Source organism: Drosophila miranda, chromosome 2, assembly GCF_003369915.1.
Source record: "Drosophila miranda strain MSH22 chromosome 2, D.miranda_PacBio2.1, whole genome shotgun sequence".
NCBI lineage: Eukaryota > Metazoa > Arthropoda > Insecta > Diptera > Drosophilidae > Drosophila > Drosophila miranda.
Window position 1 is genome coordinate 17,840,034 of NC_046675.1, and position 19,612 is coordinate 17,859,645.

At 40.9% G+C, this 19,612-nt stretch overlaps 1 protein-coding gene across 3 annotated transcripts in view; it reads left to right on the top strand.

Annotated features, from left to right (window-relative positions):
• The window catches only part of LOC108156097 (protein doublesex), a 50,266-nt gene that overhangs the window by 25,043 nt on the left and 5,611 nt on the right, over window positions 1-19,612 (top strand). For 2 of the 3 annotated variants that reach the window (XM_017287386.2, XM_033388486.1), the window contains exons 3-4: window positions 12,478-12,615; window positions 18,228-18,735. In XM_017287386.2, the coding sequence (XP_017142875.1) occupies window positions 12,478-12,615; window positions 18,228-18,676 (587 nt within the window). In that variant the 3' untranslated portion in view covers window positions 18,677-18,735. Of the gene's footprint in view, window positions 1-12,477; window positions 12,616-12,723; window positions 13,899-18,227; window positions 18,736-19,612 lie in introns of those variants that run through there. The other variant, XM_017287387.2, reaches the window with a different exon arrangement.

Sequence of the window (19,612 nt, forward strand, 5' to 3'; positions counted from 1 at the left end):
ACGCTCCATTTGATGCCTGGGGAAGAGCTCACCTCTGCTGCTCACCTGAGCAAAAACAATTTCCTGCATCGCGACAGCAGCGACTCCGCCTCTTGAACCTACGCCAATTTCCCAATATGATATTACAAATTGTGCACAATTAAATTGCACAAAAAGCACACTAAATATATACTTAAAAAATAGGTATGCACTTTTGCATACTTGCAGGTGCATATAAAGTAATATTTATGGGAAATCCGAACTGCCGGAAGAAATTAGGTGGCTGACGGCACCGCAAAGGCGAAGGCAATAAAATTCGAATGTTTATGGTGCTCCGATAGTAACAGTTATACTTATATAGAATATATACCCTATTTCTCTTGCCCTCGTAAGAGGGTATTACCTACTATAATCTGTGCATTAATCAGGATGTACATTCATCTGAGCAACCCAAGAGTGTGCTTCCGCGTACAGTCGGAATTTCTACAGTCGTAGCATTCGATCGGCCCCCCTTTGGCCACCGAATCTTTCCCCTTGGCTTCACTAATTTGGAATTCAGCTAATTACTGAAAATGGGCTTGCGTTAAAGTTTCCTGCCTTTGATATTTTAGCGCCAACGTGCGATCTGACAACTGTGTGCCCCAATAAACGGTGGCGACAGATATCGACGCGACGTGGTCTTGAACTTGGCATGCCCGACACGTGTAATCCATAAACAGTTGACGTAGTCCCAGTCCCATTCCCATTCCCAGTCCCAGTGCCAGTTCCGCACCCCTTGCATCCACTGTTCCTGTTCCGCCGTGGCGTCGGCCCGTGGTCACTTGGGGCGCTTGGGGTGTCATGGGGCGGGCAGCACCCTCTAGCATGTACCGGGGAATGCGACTGTGACTGGGCGTGGGGCTGCAAGCCAAACGAGCCAGCAACAGTGGCCGGACAGTGGGGACTGTGTCATATGGACCCCCCGTTGCTCCCCTCGGTGGCCCCTTCTGCTGCTTTGGCACTTGGTTTGCTTGCTTTTTTTGCTTGCTCCGTGCTCTGTGCCCTGTCAGCGCTTCTCTGGGGCAGATTGCTGCTTGACGGCTCTATTAGCGAGTGTGTTTGCTTACTGTCGGCGTTGGTGTCGCTCTTGCCCGTGCGGTGGCTTTACATCAACGACCTTCGGAGTAAATTGGGTGGGAAATTCTTGAGGAGTACTCAACGTGGACTTCTTAAAGGACATGTAAAAAATACATGTATTGAGTGCATTGGGTAAATATCCGTACAGAATGGATGAACATTAGTTAATTGTTAGTTAAAACTATCCAAGTTCAAATCAGAAGAGCTACAGAAGCTTCCAAATATCTCATATATTCTAATAGATATCATAGATAAGCAACAAATGCTTTCCGCATTTTATAGATCATTTATAGAGTTCCTTAACCCGTAAAGTAGCAATTTAATGATCACAGATCGGTGTGTAATTGGGTGCATGTAAGTAGCATTCACTATGTGGCATGGCTTAAAATTAAAATATTTTACGAGTTTGCGCATGTTAACATAATGCGAGCTCTTACGTATTGTGATTGTGAAACCCCTTTCCTAAGCACACACTACGCGCCAGAAATCGTCCTAAAGAAGAGCTGTCATAGACATAGTTTGTCTATAGACTTGCCTCGTGTAGCACGTCTATTAGCAAGAGCTCCTAGCGAAGGCACTCTGCGGCAGCGTATGGGCTGCCTTCATTAAAATGTCATAAAACAAGGGGCAGGCGACGCGAACTGAGCGAATGAACACGAGTATTTTGGCGACTTGATTGCCGCAGAGCCACATTCTTGGCCGAAACATTTTTGTTGACTATTAAAATGCATTTAAATAGACAGCGCCCATACAATGTACATATCCCTTAGCACTCTCCGAGGGGGTCTGAACTCGGAGAAAGCAGACAAGACGGACAACTCAAGAATGAAAATGATCAGACGCACAGATCAGTCGGCGCAGTGTAGGGGCACGGCAAGAGCTTGCCAATTGAATGTAGAGGAGCAAAAATGCCAATTAAATTAGCATTTGTGTACATATGTATGCATATGAAAGTGCTGGCAAAAGCAGAAGAGAAGCCATTGTACTATCTACAAATTGCAGGCATGAGAAGCAAAGTCAGTGTCAAAGCAAACGATGCATCGCGATGGGACAATTGTGACAGCTGGGGCAAACGAACGGTAGAATGAACCAGAGACAACTGTTGGTGGTAGCAAGCGGTTAAATACTACAATACTACAAGCCGAACCGGAATGGATTAAACGCCTCACGTGGCATACTAATGTATGCATGGAAAGGAATATGGATCAGCATTTCGTGCTATCTGTTAGGACGCACGAGTAGCAATAGAAGCACTGCAGGAAACTGCAACATACATACTCGTATGTTCACACATTCCTGGAATTCCTCGGCCAGTGGACAAAACAGCAAAAGCTGCCTGAGGATGCCACTAGCCCTTACACAGAAAAAATAGTTAACACAAAAACAAAAGGAAATTCCTACAACCAAAATATTAAGCACAACAACATATCCAACTCATATCCAACATATGGACACAAGACACCTGACAAATGAATAGAGATACTTACTCTCAGCCTGTGCCCAGCCTCAACTATTCCAAAAAGACGCCAAAATACTCCATGCACTCTTTATAGTAAGCTATTCCTGCTACGAGTATAGCATCCGATATGTAGTCAGATAGCTCTATCAGTCCATCGACAGATGCATGGTCTGATCTATGTAACATATACACTTTTGTATACCTACTAATACTCGTACTGTGGGTAGTATTTATAGGCACATAATGCCATAAAGCCTAGCAACAATGATACTTTGATACTACGTAACAAACATTTGATGATAAGCTTGAGTGGGGGCCTGAGGGGGCAAACTGTTTGATAATGGAGGCAGAAATTATAAAATCGAAGTCGGGCAAAATGTCTACCCTAACAGAAGTTGAGTTGGCAAACCAAAAGCGTGGAAACAGAACTTATCTAATCTTTTTGCTAATTTGTATCCACCAATAACGCAGAAACAGCAAGAGACAGCACTGCACTGGGACTGGGACTGGGACTGGGGCTGGGGCTGGAGAAAGGAAACTTTATTACCGGGAACAAGTTGAAGTCAAATGTTAAGTTCAAACAGTAAAAAATTTGCGACAGCGCGGCGATCATAAAAATAAATCTACAGAAAAAGCTTGTTATTTTCGATAATAAAAATAAAAACTATATAAATGCATGCAAAATGCGGGGGGCGAGTGCCAGTTGGACAGTTGGGGGAGAGGAGATGGAGATATACCCTTAGATATGGAACGGGACAGAGTGTGGGGATATGCATGACACGAGGATGACTAAAATATTACACAAGTTCGAGTGAATTACGACGACAAGGAGAAGGATGTTGAAATGGGACTAGAAGAACCGAAAGATGCCAGGCGGCAGGAGCCGAGACGGGGTAACGACAACGACAACGACAACGATTACGAAAACGACGACAAAGACGAGCGAGAAGCTTTCGCCTTTTCTTTATATAACTCGTAAAGTCTCCTGAAAATTGCAAACGTTTTAATTTTGAGATTAAAACTGCTTTCGTGCCAAGCTTAACAAGCTTAACTTGGCCAACGGCAAGCTAAGGCAAAAGCAAAAGCAACCCAGCTGCGCTGTCAAAGCCAACTTCCGCCTTCTGGCAAGGACAAGCGACATCCTTATCCTTATTCCCGTCCCCATTCCCATTCCCATTCCCGTTCCCGTTGCCGTACCCTACCCATGTCTCGTAAAAAGGCTCCATGCTACATGCACTTTTATTAGCCTTTACTGCAGTTGTGTTGACGAATGCACAAAGAGCTCTCCGCTAACCCCCTCAATGAGCTGCGGCGATGAAAGGAAAGCTCTTCGGGAAAAGGTGAGCCAAGCCATCCAGTCAGCCAGCGGATATTGGCTGAGAGGTTTAGTGTTTGGAAATTTAACTCAATTGAAGGTGAGGCAATGAATAACAAATGAAAAGGCGAATGCAATCCCAGGATGGTTACTTTCCAGTTTTATTGCTTCAATAGTTATAAATGAAGGAGCTTTTCTTCACATAGATTGTTCCCCGCTGAGGATTCTATTCAGTGTGAACATTTAATAAGAAATGTGCAACGTTATTATTATCTAATGCTCCCATAAGGAAGTGAAACGGCTCCGACACAGGAACTCTCTTAATTCATGTATGGACATATGTGCACACCTTCTAAATCCCTTAGCTGCGAAGGACTTAAACTATTTAGTTTTAGTTATCCTTTTGATGCTGTCAATTTGATACAGTTTTAAGCCGCAAAATATCGGTCGCAAATTAGTTACTTATTTGAAATATCTGAAAAATTATACAGAATAGTGTAACGATGACTTTACGTTTCCTGTTATAGTTCCTGGTATTCCGTTAAGCACAACTGTTATATGTGTATACCCTTTTAGGGGATACTCTGAGGGAACCCTTCTTTATGGTGTGTCGAGTATACTCGAAAAGGTCGGAAATGTCAAAATAGGATAATTAGGTAAGCGCCGGACCATCAAGTATTTATATTACCGGTCAGCATCAAGAAAATACTAGTCGATATGAATCAACATTGAAGCAAGTATATCTCAAAACGAGCGGGAAAATTGTGAGTCGCAGCTAGGACCGCGGCTCTACTTTATACCCCATATACAGCTAGTATATATTTAATTTTATGATTTATGTAACCCATACTATATATTTTATAGGTAAACATTTCGCTCACCACTGTAGTGTGGAAGATTATGGAAGATAGATGGGAAATACGTAAGCTAGTGACTAAGGGTAGCTACTGAAATTTCATTTGTTCCATCTGGCTATAATAATGATCCGATCTGATTCAGATTCAATAATCTGCTAGATCTGGTCATTCTTTACGACTCTGCGTTTTCTGTTTTCTCGTAATTTAAAATTGTGGATGCCACAGACTTTCGTTTCTTGTTGGAGGAGGAGTCTTGATATACAATTTGGTTGCTTTAGACCTTAAAGCCTCTGAAAACTAGTCGTGAAACAAGACGGACAGCTCTATATAGACTTGGCCATTGATGCTAATCAAGAATATATATATACATATGTATATACTTTATACTCTGAGTAGTATATCTTCCAGAGTAGCTTAGCACCTATATTTCCGTCACACATTACGCACCTCAGCGCATCATTTCTCTCTCTCTTTCTCTATCCACCTCTAGCTTTTTCCCAGTGAAACTTGAACTGGAGCCCCTTCCTACTATTACAATTTGGAAGCACGTGCTTTAACTTTTTTTATATTGACACGTAAATGGATGTACAATGAACATACATGCATACATACACTGACTTTCGTAGTCCACAACAACTAAACGAATAAACGATTTTATTCTATTTATTATGGTTCAAAATAATTTTAATATGTTTTAGACATAAGAAACCAATCACACAAGCCGTATAAAAACAGAATTTTGTGTGCTTAATTTTGTAAACTTTCTAAAAATGAAAGTCTTAATATGTTGTCCATAGACCCTTATTAGATATTACATTATCAATTCGGCGGGGCATACTATACTCTCTTCTAAATTCTCAGTAACATCTTTCGGAATACGTTTCCATTCCAATTATATTCGGACCCAGAAATTGCATAGGTTAGATGACGCTGATTCGTACTGCCCCTGTCGTAGTTTGACGACTGTTTTACCATAAGTTTTTTAATCGGATTGCGGTCGAGACTTTGAATTAAATTTAAATTATTATTTCCCAGCCATTCTCGAAATCTTTTCGCTTTGTGCTTCAGATCACCATCTTATTGAAAAGTTATGTGTTCTTCGGGATAAGCACATTTCTGCAGAAAATTGGAAAGATGGGGTTTTTCAAATAGCTTTCAGTCATTTTCAATAAAGCATTACCAAACCATTATATTACCACCGCCATGTTTCACGGTTTGCTTTACATGATGTCTTTAAGGTTTTTCTCCGGGCCTACGCAAACAATACTGCTTCCCATCCCATTGAAAACAGTTTAATTTGGACTTATCCGACCAGATAACACGTTTCAAACCGGATCCAGTGTTGTGAAGCGCTCTTCTAGCTGTGCAGCGACTTATGTTTATTTATTGTTATAGAAGCCTCTTTTGGTGTTTGTTTTTTTACTCAGCATTATTCGTGTAGGTGATATGTGCGACGAAAGTCAGTCATGTATACCTGTGGTCCGGCTATCTTGCAGTCTATGTCTGTTTTAACCGAACTACAAACACTGTTGCCTAATGGTTTTCTAGATATGTATGTAGGTCAGTCGAGCCCGAGCACAGGAAACATGTACTTATTTGAGAGGGTAAACAATGCTTCGGGCTCGAGTGTCAATGAAATGATGATCTAATAAACATTGATTCGATATTCTTTTACATTAAAATGATCATAAAATAACATTTTAGTAAACCTTTTTTATTCCGTAAACTGATTTAACGATTTACTCTTTTTACGATTCCAGTTCTAGTTTTTGTATATTCATTTGTAGATATACAAACATACATACATATGAGTGCTTTTACAACGAGTTTTCTTAGAGTGCAATTCCTATTCTCAATCATTTATTTCATACACGTGTGAATATTATTATTTGTATGGAAACATAAGATACTTGGTGACATGTTCCTCATGCAGGTTTTAAAATAGATGTAAAATTTGTATTACTGATTACGACCGTCAGTCTTTCGGAGTAATACAGAATTTGTTGAAAGCGTATCGAAAAGCTGAAGTCATCGTAATTAACTAATATGTCTAGCCAACTCAAGACTACCGAAATTAAAGGCATGATCGTGATGAAAATTGGATGTACTATATGCATACTACATACATACATATGTATGAATATTCCGCATTCTTGCACACTCCATCCAACTCAGCAACTGCTTGGCCAACTTCTGGACTCATCACATCTGCGACTGCCTCTGTGGCTCATTAAAGCACTGTTTCTTCTCCATTCTATTTCCATTCCCATTTCCACTGCCGAAGATTTTATTCGAGTATTGTCTGCTCAGCGTGCATTTGCATTATACCATCGTCGTCTCCTGCCCGACACATCCGTCTCGGCCCGGTCCTGGCCCATCCACACAGCACTCCAGTGCTTGCTTCATTTGCCACATTGCCCCATGCGAGATGCGAGATGCGAGGATTTCATCAATTCGTCTCCCTTTTCGTGGCATTTGCCTGCTACTTACTCCTTTCTGTGCATACTGAACGTTTTGAGTTGCCATTTTGTGGATATGTCGATTTATTATTTTTTATTGTTGTTACGTTTTACGACTTTTCCGACTGCTCAGGCGACTATCCGCTCCATCCGTGCTCTGGGCTGCCGACGGGAGGGGCAGATCTGGAGATGCATATATTTCAAGGCATTTACGGCACAGCACAGTCGTTCCTCAGTTTTCTGTTCCTCATCTTTTTCGGTAGCAAGACTTTATCCAACTACAGAACGCAACGAAATTTTATCAAAATATTTCGATAGCATCTCTCTCTCGCTCTCCGGCTCTATCCTTTTTTATTGCTCAAGTTAATTTTACAGCGCGATGTCAAAGAGTTCTGCTCGGAGAGACACAGACTCTTTGGGTTTATTAGCAGCTGTGAAATGCATGCATCTGCAAACGAATTATTTGGAAAATATTTCACCGTGCTCTGGTTATAGATAGAGTAATAAAGACCCATATATATGTACATACCTTTCGAGACTTGTCTAAATATCCTTTCTTGTTAAATATCGAAATGAAAGGCCTTCAAAAAAAAAACTTTTCAAAATAAAAGCTAATCATTAGCTGAACAGCCGTTTCAGGACCAAAACGATACTTAAATACTGCATAAAAAAAAGAAGCCAACCTTATGAGTAAAGTATTTTAACTTGCTATGCTTTTGTTGAAATTCAGTTTAGCGACAGTTGCTTTAATATGTGGTCTTCCCCTCAGTTGTCTCTTGCCAACTAAAGTATACATAATAAAGTACACATAATACCTTTACCTTTACATTTTCATCTGCATCAAATGTGTGTACTGATAGTCCTGATTCAATTATATGGCAATCACCAGTTTAACAGATATTTTAAACTATAAAAAGCTACAATCTCATGTCTGGACTTAAAGATAAATAGACGAGTTCTTTCTAATTGTTTTATAAGTCTCCAAATGAGCATCTTTACAGCATGCAAAGCTGTTAAGCTCGCTAATTAGGCTATTATATTTGATCAAAAATGTGTATTACGAGTATGGGGCGTACAATTAAGATCGTGCTGCTCAAAGCGACTAACAAGTAGAATACAATGTACCCGGATAAAATACATAGATGAATTGATCAGAGTAGATCGTTCGTTGACAGAGTATAGATATGTTGATGTTTGTCTACAAGATCAGACCTGAATTACGGGATCAAGACATACGGGACCACGTTGTACATCAGAACCGAACAATAACGAGTCACAGAAAAGTATGTATTATACTTGGAAATGATATAAGTATAATCTTGGGGTTTTTTAATATTTATTATTTGACGCAAAAGATTTAAATCTTGTCCAGGTAGCCCCAAACTAATTATTGGTTTAAATTTCCTTTTTATTATACATATTTGTGTATTATATGTATGTATACTCGTCATACATAACTGAAACTATCCAGTTAGCGATGGAAGACGGCACAGAGTTGTTGCAGCTAGCGAAACGAAGTCGGTGCCGAGGCGTCTGTCGTCGTTTGGCAATGGATTCCTTACCCATGTAATGCCTGCCAATTGGTACAAAAAAGCTGTATATAACCCTCCCCTCCTCCTAGCGGAGCGTAGCGAGAACAGCTGCAGCAGACGCCGGAGGAGGAGCTGGAGATGGAGAGGGAGAAGGAGAGGGAGCAGCGCCAAAACCCACTTCGTGCTGCAGCAACAAACTCATAAAAAGGCGCAGAAAAACGAGCAAGAAAACTTGGCTAACGACTTAAACGACTCGGCGGGAAGCAGGATGGGGACGAGCGAAGAGTCCCCGGAACGAGGACACTCGGGGAAGCACTCGAAGCCGGAGCCGGAGTCGGAGGCGGATTCGGATGTTTTGAGAGAGCAGGAGCAGAGAGCCGAGTGGAAGGTTAGCTGCAGTTTGGACAGTAATAAAAGTAATAACAGCACCAACACGAGTGCAACCTGCATATACCCTGTATATGTCTGTATATTTGGATATGTAGGCATGTATGCATGTACATATGTATATACTTATATTTCTCTGCGTTGGTATGCGTATGCACTCCTGCCGCTCGACCCTGCGCAGAGTCAGTTTATGCGCGTTAATGGCATCGTTTACTGGCTAACTGTACATACATATAATGTGCATCTGTGTACATACTTCTATATCCAAAAATACATAGGTATATATGTGTATATATGTATATACTCGTATGTATGTATATGTATCTCTGCATTTTTGTACGGGTGTGGGTGTGGTGGTGCAACAACGACAGCTGCAGCTCGTCGGGAATGGAAGTAGACAAAATATGCGTTTAAAGTGGGCGTTACCAACATCTTCCGAGTAGCTTACATAATAATTGCATAATCTCTATACTCATTCAGTTCGGGAAATGTGACTAAAATGTCCTGGGCTCGGGATGAGCATTGAATTTGTTTCACGTCAATCAAACTAAAAGTATTGCACATCTGGGATGCGAACGAAAAGGAACATCTCGTAGGATAAGGTTAGGTTGGGATAGGTATGTATCGTTAAAGCCCCTTTCACAGTTCCCCTTTCATCTGAATAATATGACAGATACAGATGTAAACACAAACTTATCTACGAGTGGGAGACTGATTTATCTATGTATCCATCCTACATTCGGATGGATTCCCAGCTCGGGCTTATTAGTTAGCTCAACACTTATTGATGACTTCAGAGGCAGATGTCTCCAAAACCACAGCTAGTATGTACAACCAGGGATTTAACCTGGCTTCAGACATTGGTACTCGAATGAATGTATGTAACTCAGTATTGAATGTTCTCCCTGGCTCTGGCCAACAGCAAATGCTTTTAAGTGACCCTATTTATATACAGAATGCTGAAAATGTTTGTGAAAAAATAAGATTATGGAGGTTTAACCGTGTAATTCCCTCCGACCGAGCTGTGTCCAATCCAATGGGACCTGGTGGTTAACATGCAAAAACAAAACGAATTGGGGCTAATCAAATTGTTTGGCTGTTATGACCACAGTCATGCTGTGGTTGGCGGGAGCAATAAATCAATTTATTAGATTTATTTGCGGCTAATAAAATAATTTGAAAGCATAAAATACTACCACAGCTCCCCCAAAAACAATGGTCAGCTAGTAGCCACTAATGGCTTAATTACTAAATTAAAGTGCTGCAAACAGCCCAACAAATGTGCGTGCCGTGCGATCCATTGCATGCCTCTCCTCTCCTATGTATGTGTGCAGCGTGCACTGTGCCACACCAGAAATCATGTAAGCTAAACGGCACTGCAACTGCAGCAAGGGGCAACAACAGGAAGTAGAGCTGCTCAAAGACATGCTTCAACACAGCTCACGAACACACACTGGCCACTGGCTGAGTTCACCAATGCAAATCTTGCGCCACAAACTCCCTGCAACAAAGCGCCAACTACTCAGCACAGTTGCAGGCAACAGCAACAGCAACAGCAGCAACAGCAACAGCAGCAGCGCCAGCAACTACAACATTACTGAGGAGGAAAGAAGCGAGAGGCATAATAAAACGGGCCAATGGATATGAAGCTCCGCCTACAACGAAACTACCGACAACGATGACGATGCCGAGGCTATTGTTTTTGTTGTTGTTGCTGTGTAGGTAAAAACAAGAAGAAAGAAAAAAAAAATGGCAGGCGATACGAAGAGCATAATGGCATAAGCTCGGAGAGAGAGGGAGAGTGACAGAGAGAGAGATAGAGAGAGAGTAACAGAGAGAGAGAGAGAGGAGGGCAAGGAACTTAAACATGAAACGACAGCACCAGAGGCCACACGAATAGTGCCAAAGCGAAATGAGGAATGGTCGGACAGGTAGCCATTGGGGAAACAAGTGGAATAAACGTGCAATGTTTATACGCACATTCCAAATAATGTTTTTGTTTTCATAAAACCATTCAAAGCTTCCTACTATACTAAGATTCATTTTATACCCAACTAGATCGATCGAGCCTTTATGCCAATCTGTAAAGTTTGCTTGAATAACTCAACAGCAAAGAATTTTCCCTAAAAAGAGTTATTTTTTTTACTTTTATGAAAGCTACCTACATACATATGTACATTTGTAGGCAAAAATAAGAATTAGTGATATTATCAGCCTGCAGCAAAAATAGATCTATGTTAAAAGTTTCTGCATATATGAATGTATAAACATTAAAGTAAATACATAAATGTATTAAGAACACAATCTAATGGGTACTACCCACTAGGATAGGTACGGTCTCGGTTAGAACGCTTCACAGCGATCCAGACTGTTTACAGACTAAAAACAGGTGGCAGAGAACCTTTAGCTGAAAAACATCGAACAAAATGGAAAACTCAGCCAATACTTATAGCACCTACCACGAAAGAACTGCAGAATGTTAGTAGAAATTTTCACAGGTCACCAGGGGCCATAGAAATAGGGCGCAACGGGAGCTTGTTGCTTTTGTCATAAGCACATCCGTTCTCTCTGACTTTTTTCTTACACCCTTTATATTTTTATATCCTTAAATATAGGAAATGTCTAGTAAATACTACATACATACATATGTGTCGTGTATTTCCCTAAAAAAAATCACGTTACCAGGCATAATGATATTGTTAAACACGCAAATTTCCATATATTTTATATTTTATTTTATTTTGGCATGATGATGATGCCATGAACGATTTAATAGGACATTGACAGTTTCACAAGTTAAACTACATTTAATTTACCTTAATTTAAGATATGACTTAATCCGATTAGAGGGGGGTTCTTTATTGAAAATAATAGTTTTAGAGCTATTGATGATGATCAATAGATCAGAAATGATCAATTTTCAGCCTAGATTCAGTCTCAGCCTTTGTATTGAGCCCATTCTTGACATCTTGCATTACAACAGCCGCCTCTTATGCTGGTTGAGCATTCTTTGACTCTAGTCTCTAGAGTTTCGATTCCGTTCTGCGTTCCCTGCAGTATTAGGTTGCAATTTTCGACGCCAATTAGCCGCCATGTTTACGTCTCGCATTGCTTTGTCTGGCAGGGATTGCAAACGGGGTAAAGTCGGAGTCGGATCTGTCGCTGCTTGACAAAATGTGTGCCATGCGAAATTTAAGAAGAACCGTATAGAGATAAGTCGGAACTTGAATTATTTTTATTTATGTCAATGTTTATGTTATGTGGATTGATGAATGAATGAAGCTGACTTTGAATTGGATAACAGATCGATGTCCGATCAATGAGAACCATGAGAAAACTAATATGTGTCTCATATTTTTTGTATACATTTCAGGCCAAGACGTTTTCCTAGACTATTGCCAAAAGCTATTAGAGAAATTCCGATATCCCTGGGAGCTGATGCCGCTCATGTATGTGATACTGAAGGACGCTGACGCAAATATCGAAGAGGCTTCCCGTCGAATCGAAGAGGGTAAGTCAAGAGATCGTCGAGAAGCCGCCACCCGTACACATCACCCTCACGCCCACCATGTGAAACGTATAATAAATTCCCAATATCTTCCGATCTGATCCAAACCAGGCCAGTACGTTGTGAATGAGTACTCCCGTCAGCATAATTTGAATATCTATGACGGGGGTGAGCTACGCAACACAACGCGGCAATGTGGATGATAATTTTTCATTAACTGAAGTAACGAATATTGCGATTTTATCTTTGCCCCGATATTTATTGTTCAGCATCACAAACTTAGCTTAATGCTTAAGCGAAAAAGCGCGCGCGAGTTCGACTTGAGTAAATCAAAGTAAAGTAAATTAAAGTTCTAAGAAGCCAAACCTTTGTAAATATATCGAATTTATCGGTAAGCTTAAGCGCCACTGGATTTTCTTCAATCAACAAACCAAATATATCGATGTGTGAGCTGTGACCGTTGCTCCCCACACCCTCCATCTTCAATCAACCAATACCCGCCGCTCTAAGGACGATGCCTGCCTATCAATCATCAATCAACATTCTCTTCTCTTCAATCAACACTCCCCCATTGGATCCTATTCAACACTCAAGAAAAACAATGCCGCCAACAAAAGAAGTTAACTTTTTGAATCTATAAATTTTAAATATTTTCGAAAAAAACGTAAACCAACACTCCTCTACATTTCAACAATCAACAACGTGCTTTCAACACAAATCTGCACATCGGGTGTATGAATTTAGTTCAAAATTAGATTAAGTTTTTCTTTATATATTTTCACAGAACAGACCCAGAAAGCTCTTCTGACGAGTCACTTGAGTTATTCCTTTGTTACCTTAGTACTTGCATACATAATTGAAGCATTGAACCATTGAAGAGGTTATCAAATACTTAAGTACAGTTCAAATTGGATATCAATAGGTGCCATGGAGGAAATTATATTCCATACTCGTCCATATCTAATCCTATCCGCTAATCTCAAAACTGTTCGCTAAGTACGATATATGATAGTTTTGTGTTCGAAGAAGAACGAACACATATTTCCAGCTGGGATGTGCTACGAAAAATTGTTGTGAGATGGTGCACAAATAAAATACAATACATACATATACATATAAACGAGTTAAAAGGTTAACTCTTTCGACGTACTGCGAAACTCTACTTGTAATATTTAATAATAATAATTCTCATTGTATAAATATTGTTATCGACTTAAGTACGACGAAATATTATAAAAGGATAAACCTGAAATGTCAAAAATAAACTATTTTCCCTACTCAGAGAATTAGTTAGGCTAACCTTACTTCCTGAGAGCAATACCGAATACGATTTCCCGCCCTACACCTACACCCTACACCCTCCTTGAAGCCATTAACAAATGGAAACGTAACCCGAATCCCCAGAAAATGGAATTGCCTCAGGGCAGAAGTATCAGCTGCTGTTTGTTTTGTTGATGACATTAAAAATTGTAACGATTGCTTTTCAAGTTGTTGCCATTTCACTGAAACCATTACCATGGCACGTCCCAGAAGTAGACGAAGTTTGCTGTTTCCAGTTCGGAATTGGTGGGTCGGTGGATTGGAGCAGTACGGGAGCTGGGAGTTGCCTGAGTCGCCACTGCTGCTCGGATCGTAAATGCATCATTAAACCGAAAAATGCATGCGAAAAATTTACGACATTGCCAACACCGTCGCTCAGAGGCTTGGGATACCCAGCTTCGGTTTCAGTTCTCAGTTTTGCCTGCTTCCTTGCTTTCCGGCATGGGAAAGCTGCTTCACTACGCTCCACTCTACTGCCAGGTAGCTGCAATACTCCGGCCGTAACAGCTCAACATCGTTTCTCGGCACTAAACACGTCACGATGGTATTTTAGGAATTGCAGGAGGACGGGGCTGAGACAGACTGGGACATGAAGAACGGGCTCTCTGGGTTACCATGGGTAGGCAATGGCAACGTGTAAATGTGGCCACCATAAAGCTTAAAAGTGTTTATGGTTGAATTGTGCGGGAAAGGTGCGTGGGTGGGGAGGGGAGGGGAGGGGATCATCCAACATGTGAGCTGATTTGGTGGCAAAGAATCGAGACTTTTATTGAAATTGGCAGGCTGCGATTGGCTTTCATAGAGCTTCAAATCTTCAATTTCGTTTCATTTTTATTGAAGCATTTCCAATGTGCGATCCAATTTAAAATTCGAAAATGCACAAAAACAAAATGCTATATCTGCTATTTGTAACATTAATTAATGAACGTATTTTTAAAATACCAAAGTCGTACCCTCGCTCTTTAGCATTCGTTTCCACTAATATCCCACAAAGCAAATTACTGAATGCATACACCCGAGAGGTATCTAGTCCAACCGCTCATAACTATTTTATGAGACATTTCCATATCCTCGCGTTTTGTCATATTTTGAGCGACGCCTCTCTTTGTATTCACATAAAAAAATAGACTCGGCAGTATACCATTTTGTATGAGGCGCCATAACGAGATGAGAGCCTCATCATCATCGTCTTGTGGATGTGAGAGTCGATGGGGATGGAAATGGAAATGGGGAAAGAGATGCCCACCTACCTCAGCCACAGCCCAGTCCAGTCTTGCTTAGCACAGCTCAGCGAACAAATTCTTTCCACTTTCATCCCAAACATTTACCATTGCTTATTAAAAACTATAGGGAATTTCAGACCCAGCGGCAGCAGGAAGCAAAAATTTCCAACTTTACGACTTCATATTGTGGGCGGGTCGTAAATTATTTGTGCAGCGTCAACTTCTACTCCACATCTCCATCTCCATCTCCTTCCTGGGAGGGCTACTGTTATTTTTACTGCTCAACAACTTACATGGATACGATACCGACACAAGCTGCCACTTGTGCCAGACATCTGATATATGTATAATCTATATATAGACAAGCAGGATGTATCCCGGTCCATCCCTGTAAAATAATAACCAGCCAGTTTGTCATAAATGGACCTACCATAACCAGCCTGGACATACGTTTAGTTTTCCATCACGTTGGCTAAGAGTTGCCCGATTCTTGTTTCTCTCTCGGGAAATGGTAATGGTTGCCTCCTCGGCCAAGTCAACTGAAAACCTATTGGGGAGGTTTTGTGGCCTGCAAGCGCTCAGATTATGAAACTCTAGGGAAGGGAGAGCAGTCCAGGGAGCTAATTTCATAGCGGGGAACTTTATAAACGTGAATAATGGTTGGTCATTCATCTAAGCAGTATGAGAACACAGTGGTTTCCTTATGCATTGCCCTGATCCATATTTGAAAACAAATTTAAGATGAGAAAATATTGAGAGCTCTCACTATCAGAACTCTCGCTAATATTCTCTTTTTTATACCCTTGAGGAGGTTAGCTTCTGACCCCATAACTTATGTATAGGATCGTTCTAGCGATTTCCTGGGATCTTAGTTTTCAACGTGTCTCAACGAAAAATGTCATCATTACCAAATGACATCGGGATAACATGAAAACTGTGAGCTTTGCTGCATACAAACAAACAGACAGATGAACAGACAGACGGGCATCGCATCCTGATCAAGTATACATGCGTCCTCCTGTCCTCCTGTAACAAATATAAAATCTTCTTTAATTTATTTTTTCAACGCACGGATTATATATACCTATACATACTACATTTTTCAAATTGCATAGCCTTGGAAGCGCTTGGCTTAATAACCTCTGAGAGTGGAGGCGGATTTCTCCTCTGCTTAGAATACTTGAAAATCCATCCTTCTAATTAACCCGACACTAGGTCTCAGTTTATTGGCTGACCCAAGCGAGATAGCTATATATATTAACAAGTTCTTTAAGAGCTACTTTAGAGTAAGACCGCAGCTGTATTGGACTGCTGGCCTCTGTCCCACCGCCTCGATCCACCCAACGTCAGGTCACAACTTCTTTACGACTTTTTATTATTTCGTCAAATTGCACAATGGGCGGGCGGCATTAGTTGCGACTAGGTTGGGTCTGGTATTGACTGTACCTATGTATTCCCTATCAAATATTTCTGAGTCTCGAGAGCAGGAGCACGCTCATGCGTAATTCTGCCTCGTATGCTCTGGCCCTGTTTAATGCATTCTGCAGTTGGCGGAAGAAAAAATCCCATTAAAATTAAGTAAAATTGCAGCAGCAGCAGAGTAATCGTAAAAACTTGGCATTTTGATGTTGCAGCAAGCAGTAAAATTTTGAAAAGTTTTTGCCACGCAGATAAGGAGGGGAGTCAGCGGAAGACAAAGGCTCTTGCAACAGAAACTCCAACTGGAGCTGGGATGTGGCTTTGGCTTTGGCGTTGGCTCTGGCTCTGGCTCTGCCTGTGGATGGGATCCGGGATCTGGGGTCTTGGCCGAAGGGGCGCCGTGCTGGGGAGGGTTTATTGTGTGAGCACCGTGCGAAGGTTGCGCATAAAGTGCATGCCGAGGCCATAGGTGGGCCGGCCCTGGCCGGGTCCCCAGGTGCATTCCAAAATGGCGCAAATCTTTTTCGGATGGTATAGACATTTAGTGCCGGGCATAGTTAATGTTATGGGTGCCTTCCCATACAGTATACCATTACTTCCCTACCCTCTTGCACATTTTTGTTATAAAGTGTGAAAAACGACGTTATGGCCAATGATGTAGGACGCGATGCGTATGTAAATTCTGCATAAAATATAAGCATAAGTTAATGTTATAAATTAAAGAAAAGGTGTATATTATACACTTTGACAGGATGTTACCGATAGTTCAGGAACTAAAGTGCCTAAGATAGGTAATTTAATTATTAATAATTATGTGTATCCTTTATTTTTTCTGGACCTTTATCGGGGTTTCAGCCTTAATATTTCTGAGCTACAGATCTTCATAGATTAAGATTGGGTATACATACATAAGTATGTACATATACATATGTATGGACTTACTGTCTCTTGGATTGACACACAGTGCAAGATCAATCCAGAATGGAAAAAGTTCAATTCGGAATGTTTGTATGGGTTTTCGTTATTAGTTTTATGAATTTAAAATTTGATTATAAAGATATTTCAAACATTTATATAAAACAAAATTAAAATCTAAAATTGTTTAAATATAAAAATTGTAAATGCAATTTTATCATTTCAAATTTACATGTTTTTAGTTTTTGTGATAGATTGTTCGAATTTCAACGTATGTTTCCAACAGAACAAGTTTTAAATCAAATCCACTCTAGGTTTTCAAACATATTGCATATTAAAGTGTCGCAGCACATATTTTTAATTAAACTTATACAATTTTTTAAACATAAGTACATACATATGTATGTATATATTTTTAATTGGATATTTGGCGAGTGTAAAACAAAAAGTTCTCTCGGTTAGAATATGTTAAAAATGTATTATTTACAATTCAAAATAAACCAAAACGCAAATTCCATCAGGCTTTAAGGTAGGAATCCGTCAACGGGAGCTGCTTGCCAAAAGATTGTTTACTATGATTAGGAATATACTAATATTCATTGATATTGAAAGCAATATGTGGCTTGATGGGGTGCACTTTTTAACTGGGTACTGAGCCAAGTAATTTGGACCGTTTTACGGTGTATTTCTCTGTGAAATCAATTTTTAATCTCGTATCTTTGTTGATCCAATCCACAGCACGTGTAGAAATAAATCGTATTGTAGCCCAAATCTATTACAACTACTACACACCGATGGCTTTGGTGAACGGAGCACCGATGTACCTGACCTATCCGAGCATCGAACAGGGCCGCTATGGAGCGCACTTCACCCACCTGCCCCTCACCCAGATTCGTCCGCCGACGCCCGAGCCACTGGCCCTGAGCCGGTCTCCATCTAGCCCAAGCGGAGCAGCCGCCCATCCTCATCAGAAACACTCGCGGCCCGGGAGTAGCAACGGCACCGTGCATTCGGCCGCCTCGCCAACAATGGTCACCATGATGCCAACCACCTCTACGCCCACCCACCGCCAAAGATCCCGCTCGGGCACGCCCCCCACGCCGCCTCCGCCGCCACCAGCACACAGCAGCAGCAACGGAGCCTACCATCATGGCCACCATCTGGTCAGCTCCACGGCTGCCACGTAGCAGTATCGCAATGTTGCCGCCGCTGTGGCGGCAGCAGCAGCGGCAGCTGTCCTCTTTGTGTAAGTACTTGTTAGATATGGCTTACTCTTTCGTTTACCCGCGGCCCGAAAGTTTTCAAACGATTGCAAGATCTAAATGATTGATTTACAGAAATTGAGGGGCTTGTGCCGCCAGGCGCTGTATGTACATACATACAACTGTATGTAGGTACATATATAGCTTTTATACTTTGTTAACTTTTTCCACAATGCGTAAATATACAATTGGTTGAGTTTAGTTGATTACACTAGTAACAAGATTCGATTTTCCTAAAAGATTTGGGGGTGCAAATGTATTCTAATCTAATTTACTTATGGTTCCTAAGGAGCTCAGATGTGAGCTCAAAAATGAGTAAGTATCCACAAAAATGTACTAATTCCTTAACTTATACATACTTTGGAAAAAATTAAATTATAATTTGGAAAAATTCGAATTTCGATTTCACGATATTTAAATTTTAACGAGCGGGAACGCAGCTACGGCCGCGACTCTACATTTACACTCGATTGCAGTCAGAATACTATGAGAGGGAGAAAGAGTAAGCGCGTAGCCACTGCAATCTGATCCAGATTCTGCGTCTTGAGTTTTCTCGTAACTTCAAAATTGTGGATGCCACAGATTTTCGTCCTTTTTGGGGGCGGAAGGGAACGTGGCGAAATATTGAAATAAGCTTGTAACAGTGTGATATCACAGGAGTCTGTATATCCCTAGCACTCATAGACTCTAAGATCCAGTCTCCCAGATCGACTCGGCTATTGATGCTGATCAAGAATATTGTATGTATATACACTATGGGGTCGGAAACGCTTTCTTCTGAGTGTTATACACATCCACTGTCACCACCATAAAAACTGAAAAAATCGACAAAATATTAAATTTCAACGTTTTCAGCTTCCA